Raw genomic sequence first — 25,373 nt, 5'->3', positions numbered from 1 at the left:
ACATGCTCTAATTTCCACTTCTTAACTAGTCAGATGCAAATAGAGAACGGAAATATTCACAGTAAAGCTGGCTCAAGAATATATTGAGTACAGTAGCTTATGTAATTTTAATATTGGTTTAATCAAAAGAAAAACTTCAGTCAACATTTCATAGAATCATAGAATGGTAGGGGTTGGAAGGGACCTTTAGAGATCATCTAGTTCAACCCCCCTGCAGAAGCAGGGTCACCTAGATCAGGTTGCACAGGAACATGTCCAGGAGGGTCTTGAAGACCTCCAAGGAAGGAGACTCCACAACCCCTCTGGGCAGCCTGTGCCAGGGCTCCCTCACCCTCATAGCGAAATAGTTTTTTCTTAAGTGGAACTTTTTGTGTTCCAGCTTCATCCCATTACCCCTTGTCCTGTTGCTAGCTACTATAGAAAAAAGGGATGTCCCAACCTCCTGACACCCACCCTTTAGATATTTATAAATAAGATCTACCCTCAGTCTCCTCTTCTCCCGACTAAACAGTCCCAATTCCCAGAGTCTTTCCTCGTATGAAAGATGTTCCATTCCCCTGATCCACTCCTCTGATCATTCCATTCCCCTGATCTGATTTGGAAGAGCTCTGAAAATGCACTGCTGATTATAAATCTGTTATGATTACTTTTTTGGCAGCTGGATTAGGTTTACTGAGGCATTAACAGGAAGGGAAATGGAAAGGCAGGAGGCAGCAAAATGAGAACTCTCACAGGCCAGACCAGGACATAAAGAAGGAAACGATGCAGTAAAAATGATGTGACATGGAGACTGCTCAGGCCTAGGTGAGACAGCTGTTAGGCAGTGACTGCAACAGACCATGCTGAGCATGCATTCAGTGTAACCTTGGACTCTTCCTTACCATGTGCAGGAATCATCTCACGTTGGTTTCAAGAGCTGCAGGACAAGGATGGCCTTTGGGGCATGTGTCTGGCAGGTCAGGTCAGTCAGTCCTGTAAGACAAATCCAAGCTACCTACTACCAATTGACAGACCTCGGGATCTGCTTTATTGCCATTAATCACAAAACACAATGGAAAACAGTTTATTTACTTTTTTTTTTTAACTCCTCATAGGCCACTGAAGGTAAACTTCATCTATTGGCTTGTGGGTGTAAGGTTTAGTACAGAGATGTGTTCAAAACTTGTGAAACCATAAGAGCCAGATTTTGAAGGCATGTGCCGTTAGAAACACTTTTAATAAAAAATGGAATGCATTTGTACAACTGAAAACTTCCACAGACTAGAAACATGGTGTTGAGTTTGCACTGATTCCAGAAGACCTAAGAGAGGAAGGACAGACAGTCTCCTATCCTTGGTAAGAGCCCTTTCAGATGTGGTGATCTACTATTCAGCAGTCTCATTCCCACAGCTCTCCTCACTTGAACACCAGAAGAATAATTTTTCTCCAGGTTAAAGTAGTAAGGGAGGAAGCAGGCTGGCTGGAGGGTGGGGGAAGACTCAACACTGGGTAAAGATGGGATGGAGTCTCCTGTTGGCAGCTGGTTCAGTCCTCAAGCTTGAGTCTTAGCTTTTTTGCAGGCTGGCACCGTTGTTTCTTCCTCCTCAACCTTGCGAGGCTTCTTCACCGTATACACTACCCCACAGGCACTCTTCCGAGTCTCTGGAATACACAAGCAGAAGCTGCATTACAAAAAAAAATGACACATGTATTTAATGCATTATTTCCCTGAATACTCATTTCAGGTGCACATGCCCCAAAGCACAGGTCAACGTGTCTTCAGCACACAGAGTAGGTAAACAACTTGCATGGATAGGAGCCAGGGATACACTGCATTACGGAGTGGGGATACTAAAGGAGACAATTCAATGGTGGGTGTAGAATTACAGCAAACCTCAGGGAAACCTGAGGTCTGTAGAGGTTATGGGCTGCAGATATAAGAAACTGGGCTTAATCAGTTCAACATTCAAAAAAGGACATGTTCTTGAAGCGTTGTCAAAAGAACTTCTGTATTTCTGAGCAAAACATCCCATTCTTAAACAAAATATTACAAAATGTATTGACATGCCCTAAGATTCTTAGACTATGCTGGCACAGCCATACTAGCAGAGGCTCTCCTATACATACCAAGTGTCTGTATGGTACTCAAAAATATTTTCTTTACAGAATGCTCAGCAATACCATAAAACACTATTGGGTGATGTTAACAAACTCTGCATGTGCTTGCCAAACAACTGAGCAAGCCCAATCCAGTTTCCTAACTATTGGTGGGAGGCTTCTCTGCAAAATTTGAGGTAGGAGACATTCCCTACAAATACTCTGTTAGCAAAGAGGCTCTGCAAGAATCTTGCAGAGATTACTTACTGTGTTAGTATTCTTTGGGGAACAAGGAAGTGACAGATAAGATATATAACAGTCTTGAGAAATTCAACATAAATGAGTAAAATTCTTCCAACATACTGTCTCCATGTGGATGTGTGTCTTTCTCCAAGAGACCAGAGCTACTTGCTGTGAATTATAGCAGGTTCAAGCCCCAGCTCTACTGAAACAAGAGATGCAAACCAAATCCCACCATGTGTTTAGGATTTAGAGAAACTCAGGTTGTTGGGCAGGTGACTAGAAATCATACCTACCCAACAAACCCTGACATAGGCAGAAGACCTAGATGCAACTACTAAGTCACAAAGTTAAACTGCCATCTCATTCAATGACAAAAATCAAGAAACATTAAGAACCAATAAATAAGCATGTGAAAGAGAAGAGATGGAGAAATTGGTGCTACAGTGGAAAGCAAGGGTCTAAAGTGACTGCTGGAATACAAACTGTCGTATCTGTTTGCTGCACTGACCCCAAGATACAAAATGCAAGTGGAAAGCTTTTGATTTCCAGTACAGAGGGACACAACTAAATTTCTACTTTCTATGTATTAAAAACAGGCTGGTAGAAGAGAGCTACTGTGAGCTGCCTCTACTGAGAGCACAAAGAAGCAAGTTTTGTTTCACCAAAGCACTTCAAGCTGGTGAACACTACATGAAACAACTTTTTCTAAGCAGCACGCACTCAGGGGATTTGATTTTGCATTGTTTGAAATGGCCCACACTGAAGACCAAGTCAAACAGATCACATAATGAGGTTATCAGAAAGGGACATTGGCAAAGGTTGTTTCTGCACTCATGCTGCAAGAGGGTAAACAAAAACCACTCAGAAGTAAATGGTGTAGTTTCCACTGGAGTCACTGAGATCAGGATCACTCAAACCCTTCTGAACCATGGGACAGTTTCCTGTTGTGCTTCACAATGCAGATCTGTGTTTTGGTTAAACAGTTTATGACTTCTTGATGTGGTTAAGTGAGTACTCCAGCATAGACAGCACCATCAGTTCAGCCACTGATTTGCTAACATAGCAACTAGGGAAAATAAAAAACCCTTGCCACACAAGCTCCTCTTCATGCATGTTCAAAACACTGAGCTGACTTGCTCTGTAGGGTTTCAGAACTTTAGGACAATATACATTAACAGGAAATTAGTTTAACAAGTGCACATTTCTTTGATGAGCTTGCATGTGCTTTCCACTTACCTCCATGAAGTATGGTGGCTCTGCAGTTGGTAGACACGGCAGCCTTGGCTTCACTCTCTGACAGGCCAAACAGCAAACCTCTGTCACCTTTGCTCAGGATCAGAACGCACAGAAAGGAACAAACAGAACAGGGAAGTCTGTCTGCATGATAGGTTTGCTTACTTTACAAATAACTGGGAATTAGCAAAGCTGTAACTCAAAGTGACATTTTGCATACAGTTACCCAGAGGCAGGGCACAGGCACCCAGTTCTCCTGGCTGCCATTCCCTAGCAGCCCTCCTCGAAAGCTCCTGGCAACGTTGCTGTTTTCCAGACAAGAAGCTGCACATAACAAAAGTCTGTCAATGCAGGAAGATTTTTTGTATGCATACTCAAGCAAAAAACATTATCCCACTGAAAATTTCAGTTCTGGGGAAAGGGCGCTATCGGATATAAAAGCATTTTGCTGAAAAGCTCCCATCCCCCTTAGGCAGGGATGACATCAGATTAGGTATGTTAATTTGGGTTGAGCCTGACTGCTCTTTTTAGTAGGGAAGGAAACATGACACATAAAATCCTTCCAGGCCATCCACCCTCCCACACAGTTCTCATAACTTGGAGCATGCTCCCCCCTGCCAAGCGACAGTCCAGACTCATGCTTATGGGGCTGGGAGGGGGAAGTAGTAAAAACACATCTGAACTCCTAAAAGAAGGGGAGACAAGATACTCTCCTTGGTTTCTAGAATATAATCATTTATTTATTGGCACACAGGTAACTAAGGATTGGTAAATTTAGAAGTAACCAGCACTCAGATAGGAACTTTTCCTTTCTTAATATGATTTCATAGCTTCTTCTACCAAAGATGGGGCACCTTAGAGATCATAAGTAATAATTTCTGGTTTGGTTCACAGTGTCCACAGATTTTTTTTTTAATGTTTTTTTAATTCATTTCTCCACTTATACCCACACAATATCAATGTGATATCAAAGACGTATAAATGACAGCAAAACATGCCTGCAGCTGCAGACAGACATTGCTATTTACAGTGACTACTCATGCCACCCCATGACCAAGATCTGTTGCTCCTTCCACACCCAGAGCCCTGATTAACTGAACTGGTCACCAACAAGTATCACTGTGTAACGTTAAAGGAGTGTAAAGGACGGAAGTATTTCAAGACTACTTTGAATCTCCACGTTCCTGTTAAGTGCTGTCTTTGACTTGGAAAAAGGATACAGGTTAGCCACATCATAAGGACCTCGTAGTTCTAGAGGCTAAAACAAAACAAAGATGGTTGAATGCATGCATGCACACTTTTGCAGGCTGACAGAGTGTGAGCAGGCAGGACAGGGCTATCTGGAAAGCAAGATTTAATGCTACATAACAGCAAGCTGCTGAAGGTGCACTGGGAAATCAAGTAAATACTATCATTTTGGAAAACAGAGGCCTCATCTGGGAGAAAATTGTCATGGATAATACCATAGCAGCAAAAAACCCCTACCTAACCAAACAGAAAAAAACCCCCAAACTCCGGAATACAATCCTTCGGTAAAACAGATTGATTAAAAATCCCTACAAGACTGCAACCATATTTAAAATTACAATTTCTATAGGTTTAATATACATTTAAATCTGTATTTTCAGCCACAAGTAAATCCTCAAATTGTTCTGACTTAAAAATAAGTCTGGGACTTACCCTTTCAGCTGCACTAGATATAACTATGTTCTGGAAAACAAAAGAAAACAAGTGTTTACCTGTCAGACAGCATCAACAAATTTAAAACATGAGCAAGCAGCAAAGACTTTTGAGTGTTAGCTTAGTTCAGGCTCAGAGCCCAATTACACATCAGAGTATTTGATGCCCTTAGATGAAGTGAGCTCTAGCAGGGTGAGGATGTTAATCTGGGGATATCTGGTTATCTCCCCGTCCCCTACAGAGAGAGAGGCACAGGGACTAGTCCTCCCTTGCAGTTACAAATCTCTTGGAGAAATGTGAGCTGGATAAGCACCGTGCCTTTCAGAGGGACAGGCTAAGCAGCACAAATGGCAGAGTGATGGCTCTAAGCAAGCACCTATCAATCAGTATCTCCCATAGTGGACTTTAAAGGGACCTTAAGGGTAAAGAAGAAATGTAGAGTTGCATACAGTGTTTTAACTGTCTTCTTTATTTACAATGGCTGAAAGAGGCTGCACATAGATGACAATTTTGCCTGAGCTGTAACAGAAATGGATTTAGAATCCCCCAGAAACAGCTTATAGGTAGTGCCTTTAGACACTATGGTGCTCCAAAATTTTCAGGCTACTCTCTGTGTGGCAGTACAACTTAATCCTAACCTCAACATGCATGATGGCCTTAGTCAAACTCACAGTAGTCCAGGAAACCTGTCTGCAGCTAGGCAGTGGCTGACAATCATGCCATAGACTCACTTCCCTCCACATTGGCATCCCCATGAAAATCACCAGGCAGACACACTCTTCCCCCTTCTCTCCTAAAGTGTTTCTGCAGAACAGGTCTGTGACTGATTGGAGGCTGGCAGATACCACAGCTCCACTGCCAACATTCTTCTGATGCTAAACCTCCAAGGATGCCCATCCACGGGGAGACTTTTGCACAGGTGGAAACTGCATCAGCAGCAAAAATGCCTTGAATCTTTTATTATACTGAAATAAAAGGCTTTGGGAATTCCTGCTTGAGTGAGTGGTAACAAGAACTGTACTGAGGCAGTGAAATACTTTCCCTTTTGGTCAGTACCACCAACACATCACACCACCTCTGGCCACAAAATGGGGCTTGTGACGTCCTCCCTGCACTGCTTTGCTTGTCCTGCCACCTCCCACACAAGAAGCAGGGCAGATAATGGAAGAAAGTGCACTGTGCACATCTGGAACTCAGCATTTACATGCTGTTTACATGCAAGAGCTACTTGCATGGAAACAACTGCATGCTCGCACTGTGTCCAAGGTTTCTTCATGTGCTGAGGAGGAGAGGATGGGACAGACAGCTCTGCCTTAACATAAGGAAAGCTAAAGCAGAAGCAATACAGACAACAAAGCGATTTAGGAGTATTCATCATGATGGCGCCTAGGACACTTTCTTCATAGTTCACCTTTAAAATGAGTGCACTGTGGATCCCAAGGGTGCTTCCAAGCTTCAGTGGTGCTGACTGCAAAAGCTTACTGTGAAAATTCAAGTCTCCTGCTCTGAGCTGCAGCAACCAATGTCTGTGTTCTAGGCTCAGGGGAGCTCCCAGAGCAGCTGTGTGAGCCATCCTGAACCAGCCAGGATTGTGGTTCACTGCTATGCATTGGAGATGTGCTCTGCCTGGTTCAAAGGTAACTGCCTTCCAGTGAGACAGGAGATGAGAGCAGACAAGTAAAGCACTGCTAACAAGTGAAGGAGAGGCAGGCAGAGGCAATTGCAAGGGAAGGACTAAAGGGAGGAAACTCAAAGGCAAAACATTATCTCCCCAGGTAAAGGAGACAGCAGATGCTCAGTACATGGCTCAAGGCATAGTACCCACAGTCAGTAACCAAACCATGGGAGTTAAAGGCCTGTGCACATCATCTGTCTGGCAAGGAAGGCGAGTCCCTCCCTCATTCCCTGAGCATTTTTACACATTTTAAGGACTCCATTCAATGCCAGCTCTGAGCACATCAGTAAATTTGGGGAAGTTTCTCTGCCCTACTACAAGAGAGGAAGTACAAAAGGATCTAAAAGCTGCTACAAGTTCAGCAACTATAAGTTACAGAAGGCAGGAGCTACATGCCAGGTGCCAATGCATGTAGCCTATGGAAGAGCCATCCTATGTCTTGTTAAAAAAGGCCTTTACAGAAATCATGGAGACAAACTGCCTGTGAGGGCTAACAACCATCTGCTAGTCCACCTGGTACTGAGCCCAGAGGCAAAAACATCAAGTCAAGCTACGAGTCCTCTCCCAGCTCTTCCAATGCCTAACAACTTGTAATGCCCAGCTCCAGCTGATTTACCTCCCAGGCACAGATGACCTAGAATGACAGATGAAGAAGTGACTGAGCACCCAAACATCTCACTTGCTGTTTGTGACACCAGCTCAACTGGTCCTCTGCAAATCAACCACCACATGAGATGCGCTTCTCTAACTGCACAGAGGAAAGAGAAGCACTGGCAAAAAGGAAACCCAAAGGATGGGGGATTGCGTGTCTATCTCATTTCCAGGTCAGTATTTTGTGCTATTAACTCCCAGACCTGTGCTTCTCAGGAAAGGCCATGCAAATACTTACTTTCTGTAGCATCAGGGGAATTAATCTGTTTGACCCACTCTGCTGTCCTATAAAATGGGCTGCCATGCCAGGGGGAACTATGGTAATGATGAATCTGCTTTTAATTGGCCTTCCAAAATGTATATCCCACTTCAGACCAGATTTGCAGGGCAATGCCAATTTTGGCTTCTCTGGACTACCTAAGTGCAGCAAAGGCCGTTTCAATAAAGGTGATGGGAGCTATAATCTCTTTTAACTTGGGTATGTATTATGATATGTTTCCCTGTTTGAAAAAAAACAAACAACATGGCCTGAGAGGACCCAGCATGACAGGCAGCTTAGCCTGGCAGCCTGGGAGGAGGTAAGGTATGAAAGCAATGGATTACAGGCATTTCATCTGCAAGCCTTAGTTCTTCCTTAGGTTTCAGTAGCAGGGAAGAATGCAGCTGCTCTGACTGCAGCAAACCCTGGCTGATAGCCAGCTAGCTGTTTGCTCTGTTTTGTACATTGAGAATTTACTAAACATTTCACAAAATAAGAAAAAAGTAGAAATCTTTTTATTTTCTATCCCCCACATTCAAGGTACACCATCACAAAAAAAGCTTCTGGTCAAGCAGAAACTTGAAATGGTGGATTTTAAAGAGATATGTGGATTTCAGGTCTAGTGCAATTCTTAGATCCCTGCTTTTTCTTCTCTGATGCTTTTTGTTTTGGGTATTAGGTACCATAACAAATAGGTTGCTCTGAAAAAAGAACCTAATGGTTTCACAGCTTCAGAAAGCAGCACACAGCAGTGCATGGCTGGAGGTACCTTGAGCTAGCTTGTGTCCTTGTACTAGTAGGTAAAGATTCTGTCACAGCTTCAGAAACCCCAGCAACAAACTCATTTAAAATGGCTCAATCTGTACAACTCCAGAAGAATCGGAATTGAATTAATTAGCTTGCTTTCACTTTGGGAGCTTACCTTTCCTTTGCAGATCTGCATCAGGCTGATCGCATTTGAAATTGTGTATCTTCTCATTGTGGAGTCTTTGATGGCAGGCGTGTAAAGAAGTTCAAAGTAAATGCCTCGATCTATTGCCTTCACATGAAAGCAAGTGATCAAAAATCAAAAGGGGAGAAGCACAACAATCTAACAACTGCTGTCTATTATTGATGTACTTTATTCTCAGTTTAACTGTGTCATATATTAAAAAAAACCCATAAGGTAGAATTGTTCCAGCAAGAGCATAGCACAACTTGAAAGAGACAAGGTGAAGGTTTCACTGTACACCAGATTTGTGTACTTGGATCTTGGGATGAGGTTTAATAAAGAAATACCAGCCACTTATTAGTTGTTAATTGGCTTTCCATTATTGTGGAGTTCAGGAGACAGGTAAACACTGCTGGTCAGAAACAAGTCTGGAAATTTTGAGGACTCTCCTTCTCTAGCCCTGGAACCTGCTGTAAGGAAGACCACTGCTTCCCACAGTGCCCACACCTTGCAGATGAGGAATCTGCACGAAAGCGGCAATGAGAACCCTTTTCTTCTGTCTCTCAGTATACTCTGGTATTTATGACAATGTTAAATAACAGTGAGTCACAGGAGAGGTTCCAAACAATCATACTGATTATATTTTGAGCTGCTTTTTAAATCCTTTGCTATCTGTCAAAGTGCCTCATCAAAAGCCCAGTGATTTCACAAACACACAGAAAAAGGTTAAGCGACTTGCTATAGGACACGAGTTAGTGATACAGATAAAGCCAGAATATCTTTGTTTCATGGCCTACACTATATTTTCCTGAAATGTTACTCTATGGTTTATATTCATATTGTTTAAAAACGCTGCAATGTTAATTCTTTGAGTCCAGTAACTGAAAAGAGATGGAATTACCCAAGCTCCCATCCGTGCGTGACCTCTGCACGCAAGTGCAACTGAAGTTATGTACACATCAAATGTATTACACAAAACTGGCATGACATCTGCATACATGAAAAGGTGCCTGAATTGGCCAGAACAGGTGATAGCAATACACCAACTTCCAGTCAAGCAGACTTTTAACCTAATCCCCACCACTTCAGTTGTCTGCCAATCTGTGTGTCTGGCATCACAACAACCAAAACTGAATGCTCCAGGATACACAAAACCAGTCCAACTGACAGACTGCCTTGAAGCTGGGAATTTGGCTGCTGAGAGGTAGCTTCAAAGGAAAATGTCTCCAAATGCAGGACTTCAAGAGCCACCCAGCTCCTCACTTGGGTCAACTGCTGGAGTTTTAGGCAGCTGGGGTACACAATTGTTATTCCAAGTAGAACGTTAAAGTTCTTAGTCTATAGTAAATTCCAAAGTAGTACTTTTGTTCTGTTACAGGTTTAATTCTAGTTAATTTTTATTCTAGGTCAAACTTTCTGTAGAAGAGGAAGTAGGATTTCTAGCCAGTTCCAAATTTAAATTTTTATGCACTGACTAGATCAGCCAGGAATGCCCATGTGGAGTGAACCCTGACATATACTCAGAGGAAAAAATAAGAGCATGTTCAGATTAAGCTTTCTGACAAATCACCAACAGCAGGAAGAACTGTATCAATAAAATATTTGATCCATGCTGATAGTCATCTTGTGTCCCACAGCAGATATTTAGCAATTCCACATTTGGTTCATTTGACAAGATATTCCTTTGTCTATGGATTCAACACAGTTGTCCCCCGAATAACTGGCACGACATCCTTCTCCCAAATTTACACTGTCATTCACATTCTCCTGTCTTTTAAATCACAGAGCTGTTTATCCGTTCTGACACAGCTGTACCACTTCTGGTTTGGGAAGCATCTTAGTCAGCAATCTTACCACATCTCACTGCTTAGTATTAGTAGTGGCCTTAGGCTCTGGTTCCATTTCTTGGGAACACCACTTGTTCCTGTCCTCCACTTAAGAAGGCAGAAGAAGAAAGGACATACATCACTGTGTATTAAATGCTGTGGTGGAGACCTTGAAGCAAAGGACATCTGAAGCAACACTATACATTGTGCAAGAAAAAAAAAGAACCACTTGGATGGGACTGGTAGGAGGGCAATGGCAGGGAATTAAACTCAAATTCAGTATTTAATGTCACTCTAACAGCAAGAAAACAATTTAAATGTAAATTTACCATATTCACAGGGGGCCTTCGGAAGTAGAATGGCAGCTTTTCTGTTACATTTATGCAGACCAGATCCACGTCTAGAGTTGTGCAAGCGATCTGCAGCAAACACATAGGAATAGATTATTAGACATGACAAAAAAATGCATAACCAACTTTAAGTGCACTAATATTCTCTTTTGCTTCTTAATACAACAAATACCTTTCCAGATTGAGTTTTGTTTTAAAATGAAGAGGTACTATGCCTGGTAGGTATGCCAATAAAACAGTATGGCAGTATTGACAGTAAAACCCAAGCCCTCCCTTACTCACAGAACTATGTTTCCAATGAAATAATGGCCAACTCAAAGGCAAGTCTTTTATATGGTTCTATATGTTTATTTGTTTTTAAATGACATAGAATATGCAGCAGCAGTGCTGTTTTTTGGCAAAAGAACTCTCGGTTAATGAAGGACAACTCCTGTTTACAAAGGGAATAGCCCAGGAACTGCCCCTGACTCCATCAGTCTAATTCCAGTGTAGTAATTCTTTGTTTTCAGGATTAATTATTTTTACCAGAAGCAATTGTGAAAAGACTGAAAGAAAAACAAGAGTTTTAGGCAGTGACTAGTAGCGTTTCATGCCCAGTGCTACAGGCCAATTCACAGGGCCTCACTTTCCTGGCTGGGTGAGGAATGTGCAGCCCTTCCCAAAAGCCAAGTATCCGGAGCAGTCTGAAGATTGCAACAAAGGTTACAGTTCAAAAGCAGAGCTTTGAACTTGCACCACAACTTGAAGTCTGTAGTAAAAGACAAAGAATGAACAAAAGGTAGAGAATTTATACACTGACATGCAGAGAGTGCAGACAAAAGACAGCTCTTCCTTTACATATAACATCATGTACACAAGATACGTAGGAATTATATATGCCTACCCCGTAAAGATGACTACATAGGGACAGATTAATGTCTGTAAGTAGCACTGGGAGATGAAATGGGCTGAAGAACCTGAAAAATAGTTGTCTCCATGTCGGGGAAGTCTCTGCATTCAGAAACCTGTCAGCAACTCCTCCAAACACACCTGGACCAGATACCAGTCACTCAGCCTTCCTCGTACCACACAGGAGCTGGAGGGGGATTTGGGAAGGCCCCGGGCTGGGCTGCTCTGTCAAGGCAGGACACTGCTTTGCAAACAAGTATCCCATCAGTTTGTTCACGTGACATTTGAATGGAGATGAGAGCAGAGGCCCAGGTTCGGGAATATTTCTTAGCTGATGAGAGCACTACCTCCTAGACAGGAGACCCACAGCACACATGCAGACAATTCAAAGATCCAGCAAACTACAAGGTTTTTGATGTTAAAATGTCTGTACCAGGCCATTCAGACTAAACTTTACCTTCATGCCCTACCTTTACCAACCCTGTTAGACAGGACACAGTTGGAATATACTGCATTGAATCGGACTTGCATGCGTAAGTTTAGGCCTACTACAGTCAGTTTTACTCCTTTTCTTACTTGGAGTACAAACTACCACCTGGACAGAAGTGATTGACAGGAACCTGCAGAGAGCAAACAGCTCTGAATCACATCCTAGAAAAGATGTCAGTGAGACCATAGGAAATTCAGGAAGAAAGAAAGCTGAAAATGAAGGAAAGCAAAAATACACATCAGAAACAGGCAAGTTGTCCTATGTGATGAGAAAACAAGCCTTTCTAATCAGCTCCAGAAACACTGGAAAACTCCTTTCCATTTTGCAAATTCAGTGCAGTGGGAAAAGGAGTGACCCAAATGCCAGGCTATCTACATGATTACAGTGACAAGAACAATTCAGAAAACACCACCAAGGAAAACACAAAATTAAGAAAATACTTCCCCATAAATAGGAATTCCTGCACTGCATGGAAAGTTGGAGAGGAGATTTCTCCAAATACTCCAATGTTCATCCAAGCTTTGGCTCCTGGACAAGTCACATATATAGGCAAGTTAAGGTCACCGTGCCCGCTGAAAGGATCTGAAGTGCAAAAACTTCAGACAGAAATGGCTCTGCAGCAGCTGGGAGCACAGCGCCCACACCGCAGCCAAGGGCCCCATCTGCTGGGGAACTCCAGACACACACAAACACATCCGATGCTGCTTGAATGGCCTGAAGAAAGCTCTGGCAAACATTTTAGGAATAAAAGCCGACATTTATATTTGCACTACATCCTCAGACTTAGATAAGCAAGACTTTTTAGATACTGGTGATCTGCTAACGGCTTACAAACAGTAGACAGAACCAATATCATTAAAACACTCAATATTAAAAAGCAAAAGTTTTGAAAAGCAACAGGCACAGACTTTATTACTGGCATGAAGCAGGCATTCCTGTTGCAGCCCAAAACAATCCTCTTTGGAGATTTAAAGAAGGAGCATGTTTTACAATTATCTTGGCAAACACGGCTTCTGAGGATATAAATTATCTGGAGAATTTGGGCACATCTTTCAGTACATATCAGTGTCATACCTCAGTCACAGAAAAGCTTCCTGGCTTATGACAAAAGGGCAGAAACTGTTTTTGAGATATGCTGAAATTGGAACACATCTATAATGGTCATGTATTTCTTTTACTAAAACATGAAACATCCTGGTCTATGGAGAATAATCCAAGTGCCACCTTATTGGTGAGAAGATGATGCTCTCAAATTAAGGCTGTTACCAGCCAATTTTAAAATATAAAGCTAATTTGTCATTCAAGCCTCACTCTAGAAGGCTTTATCCTTAACAGTGAAAAAGCCATGAGCCATTAAGAGACAGAGATATATGCTGAAACTCCATGATCAAAGTCACTTGCACCAGATTCCCTGTTGACACCTCTACAAAACTGACACAGCTCTCCACAGTGAGTTAGAAAACCTCAAATCTGTAAACAAAAACCAAACATACAAATCTTCCCTGAATATGAAGGGATGAAGTCTTTCACTTCATGAATTTTGCAAGAAACATGCTTGGACTCCCTCTCCAGCTCAAGGTGCTGCCAGCATGGAAGCAATGAAGACGGTCTCAGCAACAACCCTGCTTCCCTCCTAACACACTGACCATCACCTGCAAGAGTGTCAGCTGAAATGGGTGCTGTGTGCTTTGGCCTGCCCAGAGCACATCCATCTTCCCTGTGCCAGCACAACTACCCACCTGGATGAATGCTAAATTACAGCGGGAAAGTGGACCTGCCTGCAAAGTAACTTGGCAAAAGTTCAGGTTGCTTTTCAGCCAAAAGCCTGTTCCTTCAACCAAACTGCCATGCAGCTAAGCCAGCAGCCTCACCAGCAGAGCAGATAGGGACCTGCAGAAAAGAGTAGCTGTTTATGCCATGTTAAATGCTGTCACAGATGGATTTCCAACTGCAGCAGAACTTATGATACAGTTGAAAATAAACCACCCTTAAACGAGAGAGCCCTGTGCTGGTTTTGGCTGGGACAGAGAAAATTCTCTTCAGAGTAGCTAGTATGGGTTATTTTCTGGATTTGGCGTTCTGGTGTGTATTAAGAAGAGTGTGTCCAGCAAGTAGAGGGAGGGTCTCCTCCCCCTCTGCTCTGCCCTGGTGAGGCCTCATCTGGAGTCCTGTGTCCAGTTCTGGGCTCCCCAGCTCAAGAGGGACAGGGAACTGCTGGACAGAGTCCAGTGCAGGGCCACCAAGATGATCAAGGGACTGCAGCATCTTTTTTATGAGGAAAGGCTGCAGGAACTGGGGTTGTTATGCCTAGAAAAGAGAAGACTAACGGGGAATCTCATCAACACTTGTAAGTACCTAAAGGGTAGATGTCAGGAGGATTGGGTGACACCTTTTTCCCTAGTGTCCAGTGACAGGACAAGGGCTAACAGACATAAGCTCAAACACAAAAACTTCCACTTAAACACAAGGCAAAACTTCTTTCACCTGTGAGGCTGAGGGAGCCCTGGCACAGGCCGCCCAGGGTAGGTGTAGAATCTTCTTCTCCAAAGGTTTGCAAAACCCTCCTGGACATGTTCCTGTGCCCCCTGATCAAGGGAAATCTGCTTTAGCAGAGGGGTGGAAGAGATTATTTCTAGAGATCCCTTCCAACCCCTGCCATTCTGTGATCGTATGATGATTTGTGCTGGAAGCCACTGTTGACACAGGGATGTTTTTGGCACTGCTGAGTGGTGCTTAGAGTCAAGGGCTTTTCTGCCTCTCCCACCACCCCACCAGTGAGTGGGCTGGGGGTGCACAAGAAGTTGGGAGGGCACATAGCCAGGACAGCTGACCCCAACGATATCCCAGCCTATCTGGTGTCATGCTCAGCAAATACAGCTGGGGGGAAGAAGGAGGAAGGGGGACATTTGGAATGATGGCATTTGTCTTCCCATGTAACCATGCCATGTGCTGGAGTCCTGCTATCCTGGGGATGGCTGAACACCTGCCTGTCTGTTGGAAGTGAGGAATGAATTCCTCAGTTTGCTTTCCTGGTGTGCATGGCTTTTGCTTTACTTATTAAACCCATGAGTTTTCTCACTTTTCTCTTCTGATTTTCTCCTCCATCCCACTGTGGGGAGGAGTGAGCAAACAACTGTGTGGTGTTTAGTTGCTAGCTGGTGTTAAACCATGACCAGCCTTTTCCCTCAAAAAAACCCCAACATGCTTCTTTTACATGCATCTGTTGTAGTGGTGCAAGCAATATTCATTCAAAGATTTAGAGAGGCTAGGTAATGCACGTGCAGAGACATACACGGACAACATAGTACAACCAACAGAGTTGAATCAAAGCCAACCTTCCTTTGCTGGCTACTTCCTTATATGCTGCTTCTGCCCATGTGATCACCCAGGGCCCAATTGATTAACCTGCAGCACCTGTTTCTGATAATTGGCAGTAGCTTGCCAGCTGCATTAACTTGTCCCTACCATCTCTATTCAAGCTGGCTGGTCCAAACCACATTTGTGCCTACATGCATCAGCTGTTGTCAAGTATTTGAGAATAAATGAATTAAAAATGTTAGAGACAAAGAGAACACCTATCACCCAAGAAGCCACGCTGAGATCGTTCTGCCTTAGATGGTGTTCTAAAATTAGGAATTTTTCTGGTAGGAAAGGTCTATTCAAGCTGTAGCAGCTATTGATAAAAACTGAAAAACAATGATGCTTGGTGCTACTAATAACAGCTAACAAATTAGTGCACATGAAATAAATATCTTCTTTGGACAAACACCAGAAATGAACCAAACCAGTTCATGGCCAAAGGCACTTGCCACACCTTGTTTTTCTAAAAATGATTGAGGTAACAGAGTATTGGGGAGTTTGTTCAAAATATCTGCATTTCTCAGCAGACAAAGTAACATATCATGAAGTCACAGAAGTGAAGCTTCTCTCACTCAACTTGAGCACCCAAAGCACTGAAAAAAAAAGCAGAAACATCAGTCTGGCAATGGAGCAAGAGCTGTTACATTTAATCAGGCATGTTTACTTCTGAAAATTTTATTATATCTTTTTGTAAGATGCTATGACAACTGGAACTAGCTCTGTCTTGTAAGCTCTTGCTCCCCTTTTGATTTAAAAATAAAGAAATGAAAGGAAAAATTAAAGAGAGATCAGCTATTAATTCTGATGAAATTCCAAGAGAAGACCTATGACTGAAAGCAGTAAAGCAACTCTCAGAACTACATTAGTTCCACTTCAAAATCCTCCCACTATCTTTGGAATTTCCAAGATCAGGAACAGCTAGAGCTAACAGAAGGTAAAAAATGTGTCTTGGGGAAGTTGTCAGAGTTTGAGAAGTTAAAGTTCAAGACAGAAGATTTCTATATACTGATAGTGTCTCTTTCTCTCTCCTCCTCAGGAAAAAAAAAAAACCCACCCCCAAAAAAAAGGATGTTTTCTCTCCTCACTAGAGAGACTCACACTCGACAGAGTACAAGATCCACAAAGAAAACCACAGGATGGGGCATACCATGTCCATTCATCAGGTAGAGGTTTCAGATCTCACTCATCACCTCAAGGCCTTGCAGCCTCCCACAATCCCTCCCAATCTCCTCAGCCTATCAAGTGAGCAGGCAGCTTCTGTTGCTTAATTAGCCCCATGACATGCAGGGCTGTATGAAAGGACACAAAATCAAAACAAAACATGTACTCAAACTAGCCCAAGGCATTAAGCATTACTGAATGAGCATTACTGACCAGATTGTACTCACATGGAACAGTTTCTCAGTCTTTGGAAATACTGCTATGATGTCATACAACCTTATATTTGCAGATGTTGATCTCTACAAAAGGATGAAACAATCACGACCTTGAATTCTGACAGATTCCAAAGCTACACATGATTACAATCAAAATAATGAGAAGAAAATCCCCTTTTCACTTTCAAGTACTAAAACAAACCCAATAATAAGCAGTTACCTAGCAGATCTCTGCTGTTAGCCATACTGCGAAGTCATTCATTCTCCTTTTGAGGCCTGTCCCACCCACCTAGCAAGGCACTTACACCTTTTGCTTCGATCACATAGCACTAAAACATAATCAGATGCAGAGGTTGCTCACAGTCTTCTAGATTAATCGTAGAAGTCCAAAAATCAAACAAAAGAATCAAGCCACAGAACTGTTGTCTCACATTGACAAATGATCAACAGAAGCCATATACAGTCTAGTGAATCTGTATCTCTTAACGATCACATTATTTGCTAAAATCACAAACTGAGAAATCACTACCAAGTATAAAATCCACAAAGCTCTCCCCATATTATTTCCAAAATTTGACTCATTCATTGACAAAAGAAAACAAAAACTGGAAAATTAATACACTAAATATACTTACCAAGAGATTACAGTGGGAAGGATCAGAAACGACAAGAGTCAGCCGGGTTAAGACTTTAATTCTTTTAGATGTCCCCTACAAAAAGGAAATAATACAAGAGACTTTAAAAGGTCCAGAGCAAAAATTTGTTGTGACTTTCACTCTATCTGCAATAAAAAGAACACAACACTCGCTCATATTCATGCCTAGACTCGTCTTCTAAAGTCTGTAGTTAGACTTCTCTATTTTACGTTGATACATTTGATGTTACACCCACCCATTCAAGTCCTGGTGTTGCTCTGAGGAAGAATCAATAACAAAAATAAAGAAAAAAAATGTCAAGCCATGCAGAAAAACTGAGTAGGTTTTAACACTGCTGTGGTTCCCCAGGCAGGTCACAACTGCAAGCAAAAGCAATTCCTGAATTGACAAACGTCAGTGATTTGTAATACAGATTGGTTCATTATATCCAAATCTTGCTCCATTAAAACCAGGAAGTTACTTCCGAAACTTCATTTTCAAGAACTATACTGCAATTACTCAACATCAAGAAGGTTAAAAAAGAAAACTATCAGATGAAGCATTTCCTTTCACAATTTCTAGAATAATGAGTAGAGCAAGTGCTGGGGGCTTTAACAATGGACAAATTGCTCTTTTTTAATTAATGTGCAATACACAAAATCACAGATACAAATACATCAAGGTAAAATTGTAATAATATTACATAGAAGAAATTTAACTATACTTACTTGTACAATAGGTAGAGATGGAAACAACTCTGAAGGAGATACCGGCTTGATAATATCCTTAAAAGATAACAAAGCAAAGTTATTCAAAACGCCATGGGTTAAATCCACAGTGTAAACGAAACCTGTGTTCCCATTCTAAAATGGAATTTGCTGTGCTAACAAAACTATTTCCCAGGGACAATATAGGGATTATATTAAAAGTTAACTCCAGGGCAGTTATACTAAATTATAAAATGGGACATCTGACGCAAATGCAGACATTTGGATTTGCATCTAGATGTGGATTCTACAGATAAAGCTCTTTGGGAACATGTAATAAGGCATGTAGGTTTATAAGAAAAAACACAATAAGAACAAAGAACACCACCACAAATTACCTGTTTCTTTTCTTTAAAATCGATTACATGATTCAGAGCAACTACAGAATAGCCCACTGAAAAAAATGAACACACATTAAGAATACTTTGTGCTGTAAACTAATGGAAATGAATCTAAACAGAAATCTGTTAAGTCCTCACCACTTAAATGAAAATTAATAACTATATGTATAGTCACCTCTCACATTATTTTTTTCTGAAGATTAATTAATCTGAAACGTGGCTTACTTTTTTTTAAAGTCTACCTTTTAATACATCCCAGCCCTGACAAAGCTCTGACAACACTTCTCAATGGTAGAGCTTTATGAGCATGAACACTTGGGGTTGAAGTCTCCAAAGACTTTGCCCTGTTTTGCTCCCATTGATTACTTTAGGGAAAATATCTAAGGATACTCTGGATAGCTGTTAACATTGCAGACAATGCAGAGCTATGAGAAATATAGTTACAGGAGAATGCCAAGTGAGCATTCCAAATGATGCTGACAAAATTGATGAAAAGGTCTCGTTTGGAAGGGATCTGAGAAAGACGGTATGCTTGCCAAAAACAAAGCAGCCCTCAATGCCTGGGCAGGCAGCACTTAGCTGCAGTCATTCTGCACAAAAAATATTTAGGCCGTAAGAAACTGCAGGCAGAAAAACGTGTCCACGCTGGGAAAACGTTACACTAGGGCATCCAGGCACAGCCTCCATGGCACAGAGCTTTCCCTGCTACTCAGTACTGGAAAGGCCTCAATCCTGGTCACTGGCAGAAAAGCGCCCGTGCAGCCAGGAGAGCGGAGGGGAACAGGAGGGAACGCGACCCGCAGGGATGCTGCCGGGCAGGTTTAGCCTACGGAGCGAGCATACCCAGCCAGGAGACTCGGGTCACGCTGACACCAGCAGCTGCGCGCCTCCCGCTGCCCTCCCGGCCGGGCCCACCCGCCCCGCGGCCCGAGCCCCAGCCCCGCCGCTCTGCCCGCTCCCGCCGTGCCGGAGGGGCACGGACTCACGGTGCGCTGCAGCCTCCAGCAGGCTCTGCAGCCCCTTCCTGTCCGAGCCCTGCGGCACGTTCAGATCGGCGAAACCAGCCATGCTTTGGGCGGCTCGGCGCGGAGCGGGACGGGACACACCACCCAGCACCGCCCCTCCGGCCCGCGGCAGCCTGGGACTTGTAGTCCCCTCCGTGCCCGGGTGAGCAGGAGCTGGCGTCCGGCGGGACGCGAGTCCGCCCGGCGGGCCTCGCCGGCCGCATTTACAGACCCGCCTATGGGAACGGAGCGGCTCTTTCACATTGTGGGGGGTACTCTTCGGCCGGAGGTGCTCGTGCAAAGGGCTGCTGTGACCCAGGGTAAAGCCCGTGTGGTGAATTTCTTAGGGCTCCGGCGAGGCTCAGAGGAAGATCAAACCGGGCTCTGGGGAAGATCAGGCTGGGCTGCGGAGGAGAGTAGCCCTCGCTCTGGAGTAAGCCTGAGCGTTCGGTCCGCTGCCAGCCGAGGCGGCGGCGGCACGGCGCGGAGCGCTGCCCGGTACCCAGCAGGTGGAGCAGTCGCTCTGCTCTGCCCAACCATCACCGCTTGAACTGGTGGAGCTCCATGTGAACACGGCAATAAAAAATAACCCCAAAACTAGAAAACACGAGAATCCTTTCTAGTTATTGAAATGTCTTTTCTTTCCTGTGTTAGCTAAAAAAAACCCAACAAAACAACCAAAAAATTGCAATGAAGCCTCAAGCTGCCATGCCGAGAGATATCCCCTAACGTGTCAGTTGCAGAAACATACAAACGTGTACTAGTAACCAAACACACATTCACTGCCTAGCACTGTTACAAAAAGCACACATATCTTTCTACCATTGATAAATAGAACAGAATCTGTAAAATACATACTCTAAAATAACAGCTAGAGCCTGGGCGACCTGATTGAGGTGAAACTGCTTTAGCAGAGGGTTGGACTGGAGGGTCTGTAGAGGTCCATCCCAACCCGGACCGTTCTGTGATTCTGTAATTGCCACGAGGGTTTGGGTTTGTTTTTTGGTTTTGTCTGGGGACTTAACAGCAGCTGCTGAAGACAGCAAGCCTGTGATTCCCATTGAACTTCAGATGACACTCCGGGGCCTCAGCCAGACTTATTCTTCAAGGGAATGCTTATCTGCATCTGTAAGGTACTTGCCTATTATATTAGATCAGCCACTGCTGCTTCTCTGCCAGTTATTCAAACAAGCAGTGTAGCCTGAATAGTATTGTCAAGGCTTATATTTGACATGTGTGAAAATGGAAGAGCTTGAAGTATTATTCTAGAATAATACTCTGAGCATATGATGGAACTTGATTTAATTTGTCTTAATGACTTTAAGAAGCAATCCACAAACGTGTATCAATTATTTTTGAATGGCCTTACTGCAGCAGTGTTCAGAGCCATCAAATAGGACTAAGCAGATTTTGTGTTTGTCAATATTCAAGCAAAGCAAACCTTTCCTCGAGGCACTTACAATGGAGAACATTTAAACAGATCTTTGTGTGCAATATCTGCAGAACCCTATTTGCTGTAATGGTGTAAGAATCAGAGTAGGAAGCTCTTTCAGCAGCAGATATAATGAATTATGTACTCCGACCAGAGTATAACTTTGTTTCCTACATTAATTACTCAGCTCTTACTAGTTTTGTTTAACTTAAAACATCTTTGTGGCCCTTTGTTAAGACACAAGCTCCTAATGTGCTTTATTTCACCAATGTCTTGAAGTCCTCCTGGTGCAACCAAATCTCCCTCCAGCTGTTTTTTTTTCAGATCTAAAGGCAGTCATTCCAGCAAAGTATTATGCAGTAACCCTAACAATTCTTTTAACACATTTTCAATGGGCAGCTCATGGTAGCAAGTCTTAGACTTTTTTTGCTTTAGTTCTACATTTAGCACTTTCAAGGAGCTAAGTTATTATTTGGTACTATCTCAGCAACTCAGTAACATAAATGTCACACTTGCTTTTATCATAACCTCATAACCTCAATAACCTCCCTTCTAAAGGTGCAGATTGATTTTCAGGGATGGAAGCTCTATTTTTCTGAGCTATATAGAATTTTTAGCATAAATTTCACCTTAATGGTTTGTTTTCTTTTCAGATGACAGCTTGCTGTTGTTAGTGGTTGCTGGTTCCAAAAAAGGAAGACATCATTTCACATTTAAGTTGCACAGATGGGAGTATTTATTTTGACAATGATAAGAAATGCCAGAGATGAGAACGGTTACCTCTCTGTTTTACTGCCACAGAGTGGTGATGATTTTTTTTTACCAAGATGAGAAAAAGCAGAAAAGAAAACTGCAGCTGCAACATCTTTACTAGGAGTTGGACAAGAGTGTTATTTGCTAAACAGTGCATGCTGGGAATAAAAAATGCAGTTTCAGTAATATTTTTCCATAGAATTCTAATCAGTCCCAGATAAAATATTCTAAACATTTTGACAACATCTTTCCCCAAGGCAGAGGAAACATATGCATACACTTTATTTATTTTTTCAACAGCAGTCTTATATTGATGTTATATATTCCAATATATGTCTATAGTATATTCCAACAGTCTTATATTGGTTTCAAAGAAAAGGAGATAAAAACAGAAGAAAAGATAAAATGATCACAACAGACAAATGAAAACAAGTTTATGAAGATAGATTGGCTCAGTCAAGGAAGAACAAAAAAGCATCTGATTAGAACAGAAAAAGAGTAAGAATAATTTCTTCTCTACTTATTGCATCATATACTTGTGTTGTGTTACCTTTGTGCCGTGCATCCAAAATAGAATTTTTTAGAAGGAGAATGTGGAAGTGTCTTTAAGCTTTTTTGCTAAGATAAGCACGGCTCTTGTTTTCAAGAGGTGGCTGTGTGTGGGAAAGAGTTACCATGCCAGGCTGTCAACGCTTTCTCTTCCATTGGTAAGGTTCTTGTCTGTACTCCTTGACCTGTTTCAGTCAGGGTGCTCCAAGTTAGTAAAGACCTTCTGTGCTAACAGACTCTTCAAGTATTAAGTCCTCCAGAGAGAGATGAAGGATCCAGGATTTAGTGCAAATTCTTTCAACAGAAACACTTGGATAGAATCTGGCCTCACTAAATTGACACGTTCAAATTGTATTTCCTAAGCTAGCTCTGATAATGTGTATCTTACTGACACAGGTGCAAAGAATTCATATCAATAGCCACTGTTATATTATACGCTTGGTATGAATCATAAATGGAGAAAATGTTTTCTGAGTAATATTATTTCTAGAGGAAAGGAAGAGAATGTAATTGTCTTTGGAGAGGAAAAAAAAATCAAAGAAAAAGGTTCCTCCATCTTTTTTTTAATTTGGAACATTTCTATATAACAAAAAATGAAATATCAAAGATGAGATTTACAAATAAGGTACATTATCAGGTGTGAACAAAATAATTTAACTTCAATAAGTGCATGAGGAATGTGGGATGAGGCCCTTGGCACACTATACTGTGTACCTTGGTATATAGGAATATGAAGAGGCCTCTATTTGAAGAGAGCTTGAACTACTCAGCAAGAAAAGTGATTTGATGATATTTATTAAAGCCTAATGGCAGGTGAAACGGTAATATCTGGGAGTGGGGAGGAGAACAAATGTTGGCTTGTTATTCTTGACACTCAAACTGCCATTTGTTTCATTTCTGTATGCTGCCTGGAACAGCATGTTAGCATTTGTAAGCAGGCTCACTGAAGACAAAAGCAGGATGCTTGGAAGGATCAGCTCCTGCCTTCATGTATCATTATTTTAAATACATAGAATAGGTGTAGTCTTACGGAGTGATAGGTGCTCTCTGCTTGTCCAGAGACTGAGGATGTGAAAGCCTCTAAGGCCCTCAAAGAAGTCACATCAGCAGATTCAGCCCAACCCTGGAAACTGGAATGTTGTTCTAGGTGTGTCCCAGTGAAAAGCTTTCAAGAAAAAGATTTTTGAGAAGTATCAGTTGTTTCATCTTGCCAAGGTTTCATGTTTTCTCTGCAATAGTATGTTAACCCCTTTCTACAATGGTACATATATTGACTTAAATTGGTTAGTCTCTTCAAGATAAGATTGGGAGAATAAGCACGAAGAATGGTAACATATGACCTTGGAGAAGGAAAGAAATATGGTGATTCACTTCTAATGAATTGTATGTGAATCTAAGGTACAGAACAAAAGATGAGGCTAAAATCCTCCTTTCAGGTTGGAATGGGTAAGAGTAACATGCAAATGATCCTGTGTATCATCCGCTGAGTACGCTACAGTCACGTTCCACTAATGTATTGAAAAGCTGTCAAGAAAAATGACTGATTTAATGAACTGTGTCAACACATTTGCAGGAAGCACCGGATTATAATTTGCTCTGCCTTAGCGACATTTTAAGCAACTGAAAAATTGCTTTTACAGTGAGTATTAAACTGTACAATGTTATCAGCTTTTATTATATGAATCTATTTTGAACAAAATTTACCTACTTCCTATCAGACAGTATTTAAAAAAACTGTTTTCACACAATGAGGAAACAGTCTCCTTTTTCCGCATTTTGCTTTAATACTTTAACTTGTTTTGATGTGCCCTTATCATTTCTAAAGATCATTTTTCTTCTTAATATTTGCTCAGCTGGGAAGGAAGGACAAAGGACTTGCTTTATCAGCCCTGGAGGGTTAAGTCATCTGAAGCTCAAGGCTCATTAACACATTTTGGGTTCTTAAACAGGGAAAGCTGTTATTGTGTGGATACAGTGAGGCAAATAACAAAGAGTAGGAAAATATGTGACTGAATATCAGTTTGATTATGGCCAAAGAGCTGCCCAGTTAAATTCTTACCATGTGAAACTTGCTTATTTTATTAACCTAGCCAAATCAAGATGTGGAGGTGGAGGAGAATGCAAGCAACTGAATTCCCAAACCTTGTCACTGCCTGCTGCATTTCTGACTACAGAAGACTACCTGTGCTCAGATTGTGTCAGGCACATCTGATCCTAGCCCCTCAGTCCCTTGCATGCTCATGGGGGAGCTGGCCCAACGCAGAGTCACATATGATGGAAAGCCCACTTTCAAGAACAGATAATGCTGACAGAAAGGAAGATTTCCTTAGAAACAAGAAATTCTGTGAGCCTACGGAAGCCTCACTTGGTCTGGATTTGTGTTTCAGTAGTGCCTATGAGGCTTTTTTCCAATAGCTGTGTACATGTTAGGTCTTTCTTCAAAGCAGATTTGTATGGTGTTAGCTGATATTGCATCCTCTCTTGCTGCTGGGCCACACGTAGAGATCTTCCCTCTGTCTGGTGCATACTTAAATAAAGCTTGCTGTAGTATTGCTATCTGCAAGACCTCCCTTCATTCCAATATCACTGACATTGCTCAATGGTTACTGATCCATCTGGAGTCGATGATCATCCTTTAATTTCTTCTCTTTGCCCAGTTCATCTGGCTTCTGCCTTGTTGGAAATGCAAAGAGACATTGAGGAACAGGTGTTTCCTGGTTTTAATCCTTGCTGTCTAGCATGTTACTATACGAAGAGGTGTAATCTTCTGCTGGCATCCCAAGGGTAACTGGAAATCAAACATCTAGTTTGCCCCACTTGAAGGCAAGATGACTTAAAAGAATGGAGAAATCTA

At 42.2% G+C, this 25,373-nt stretch overlaps 1 protein-coding gene across 4 annotated transcripts; it reads right to left on the bottom strand.

The window, feature by feature from the left end:
• Positions 1 to 1,018: 1,018 nt before the first annotated feature.
• On the bottom strand, positions 1,019 to 19,849 carry RPP30 (ribonuclease P/MRP subunit p30). Of its 4 annotated transcripts, none has more exons than XM_062001416.1 (11): positions 19,768 to 19,849; positions 18,779 to 18,834; positions 18,402 to 18,458; positions 17,674 to 17,748; positions 17,051 to 17,122; positions 10,904 to 10,993; positions 8,740 to 8,856; positions 5,233 to 5,262; positions 4,773 to 4,810; positions 3,556 to 3,635; positions 1,019 to 1,641 (listed from the first exon to the last, which is right to left on the bottom strand). In XM_062001416.1, the coding sequence occupies exons 1-11, from the start codon at positions 19,847 to 19,849 to the stop codon at positions 1,532 to 1,534; spliced, it is 807 nt and encodes a 268-aa protein (XP_061857400.1). In that variant the 3' UTR covers positions 1,019 to 1,531. The 4 variants fall into 4 exon arrangements, with proteins under 4 accessions (XP_061857400.1, XP_061857401.1, XP_061857402.1 ...); XM_062001417.1 differs by having other exon boundaries at positions 19,764 to 19,838; XM_062001418.1 differs by lacking the exon at positions 8,740 to 8,856.
• Positions 19,850 to 25,373: the final 5,524 nt, after the last annotated feature.

This window comes from Colius striatus, chromosome 8 (genome assembly GCF_028858725.1).
Source record: "Colius striatus isolate bColStr4 chromosome 8, bColStr4.1.hap1, whole genome shotgun sequence".
Classification (NCBI taxonomy): Eukaryota; Metazoa; Chordata; class Aves; order Coliiformes; family Coliidae; genus Colius; species Colius striatus.
This window is presented reverse-complemented; position numbering and strand designations above follow the sequence as displayed.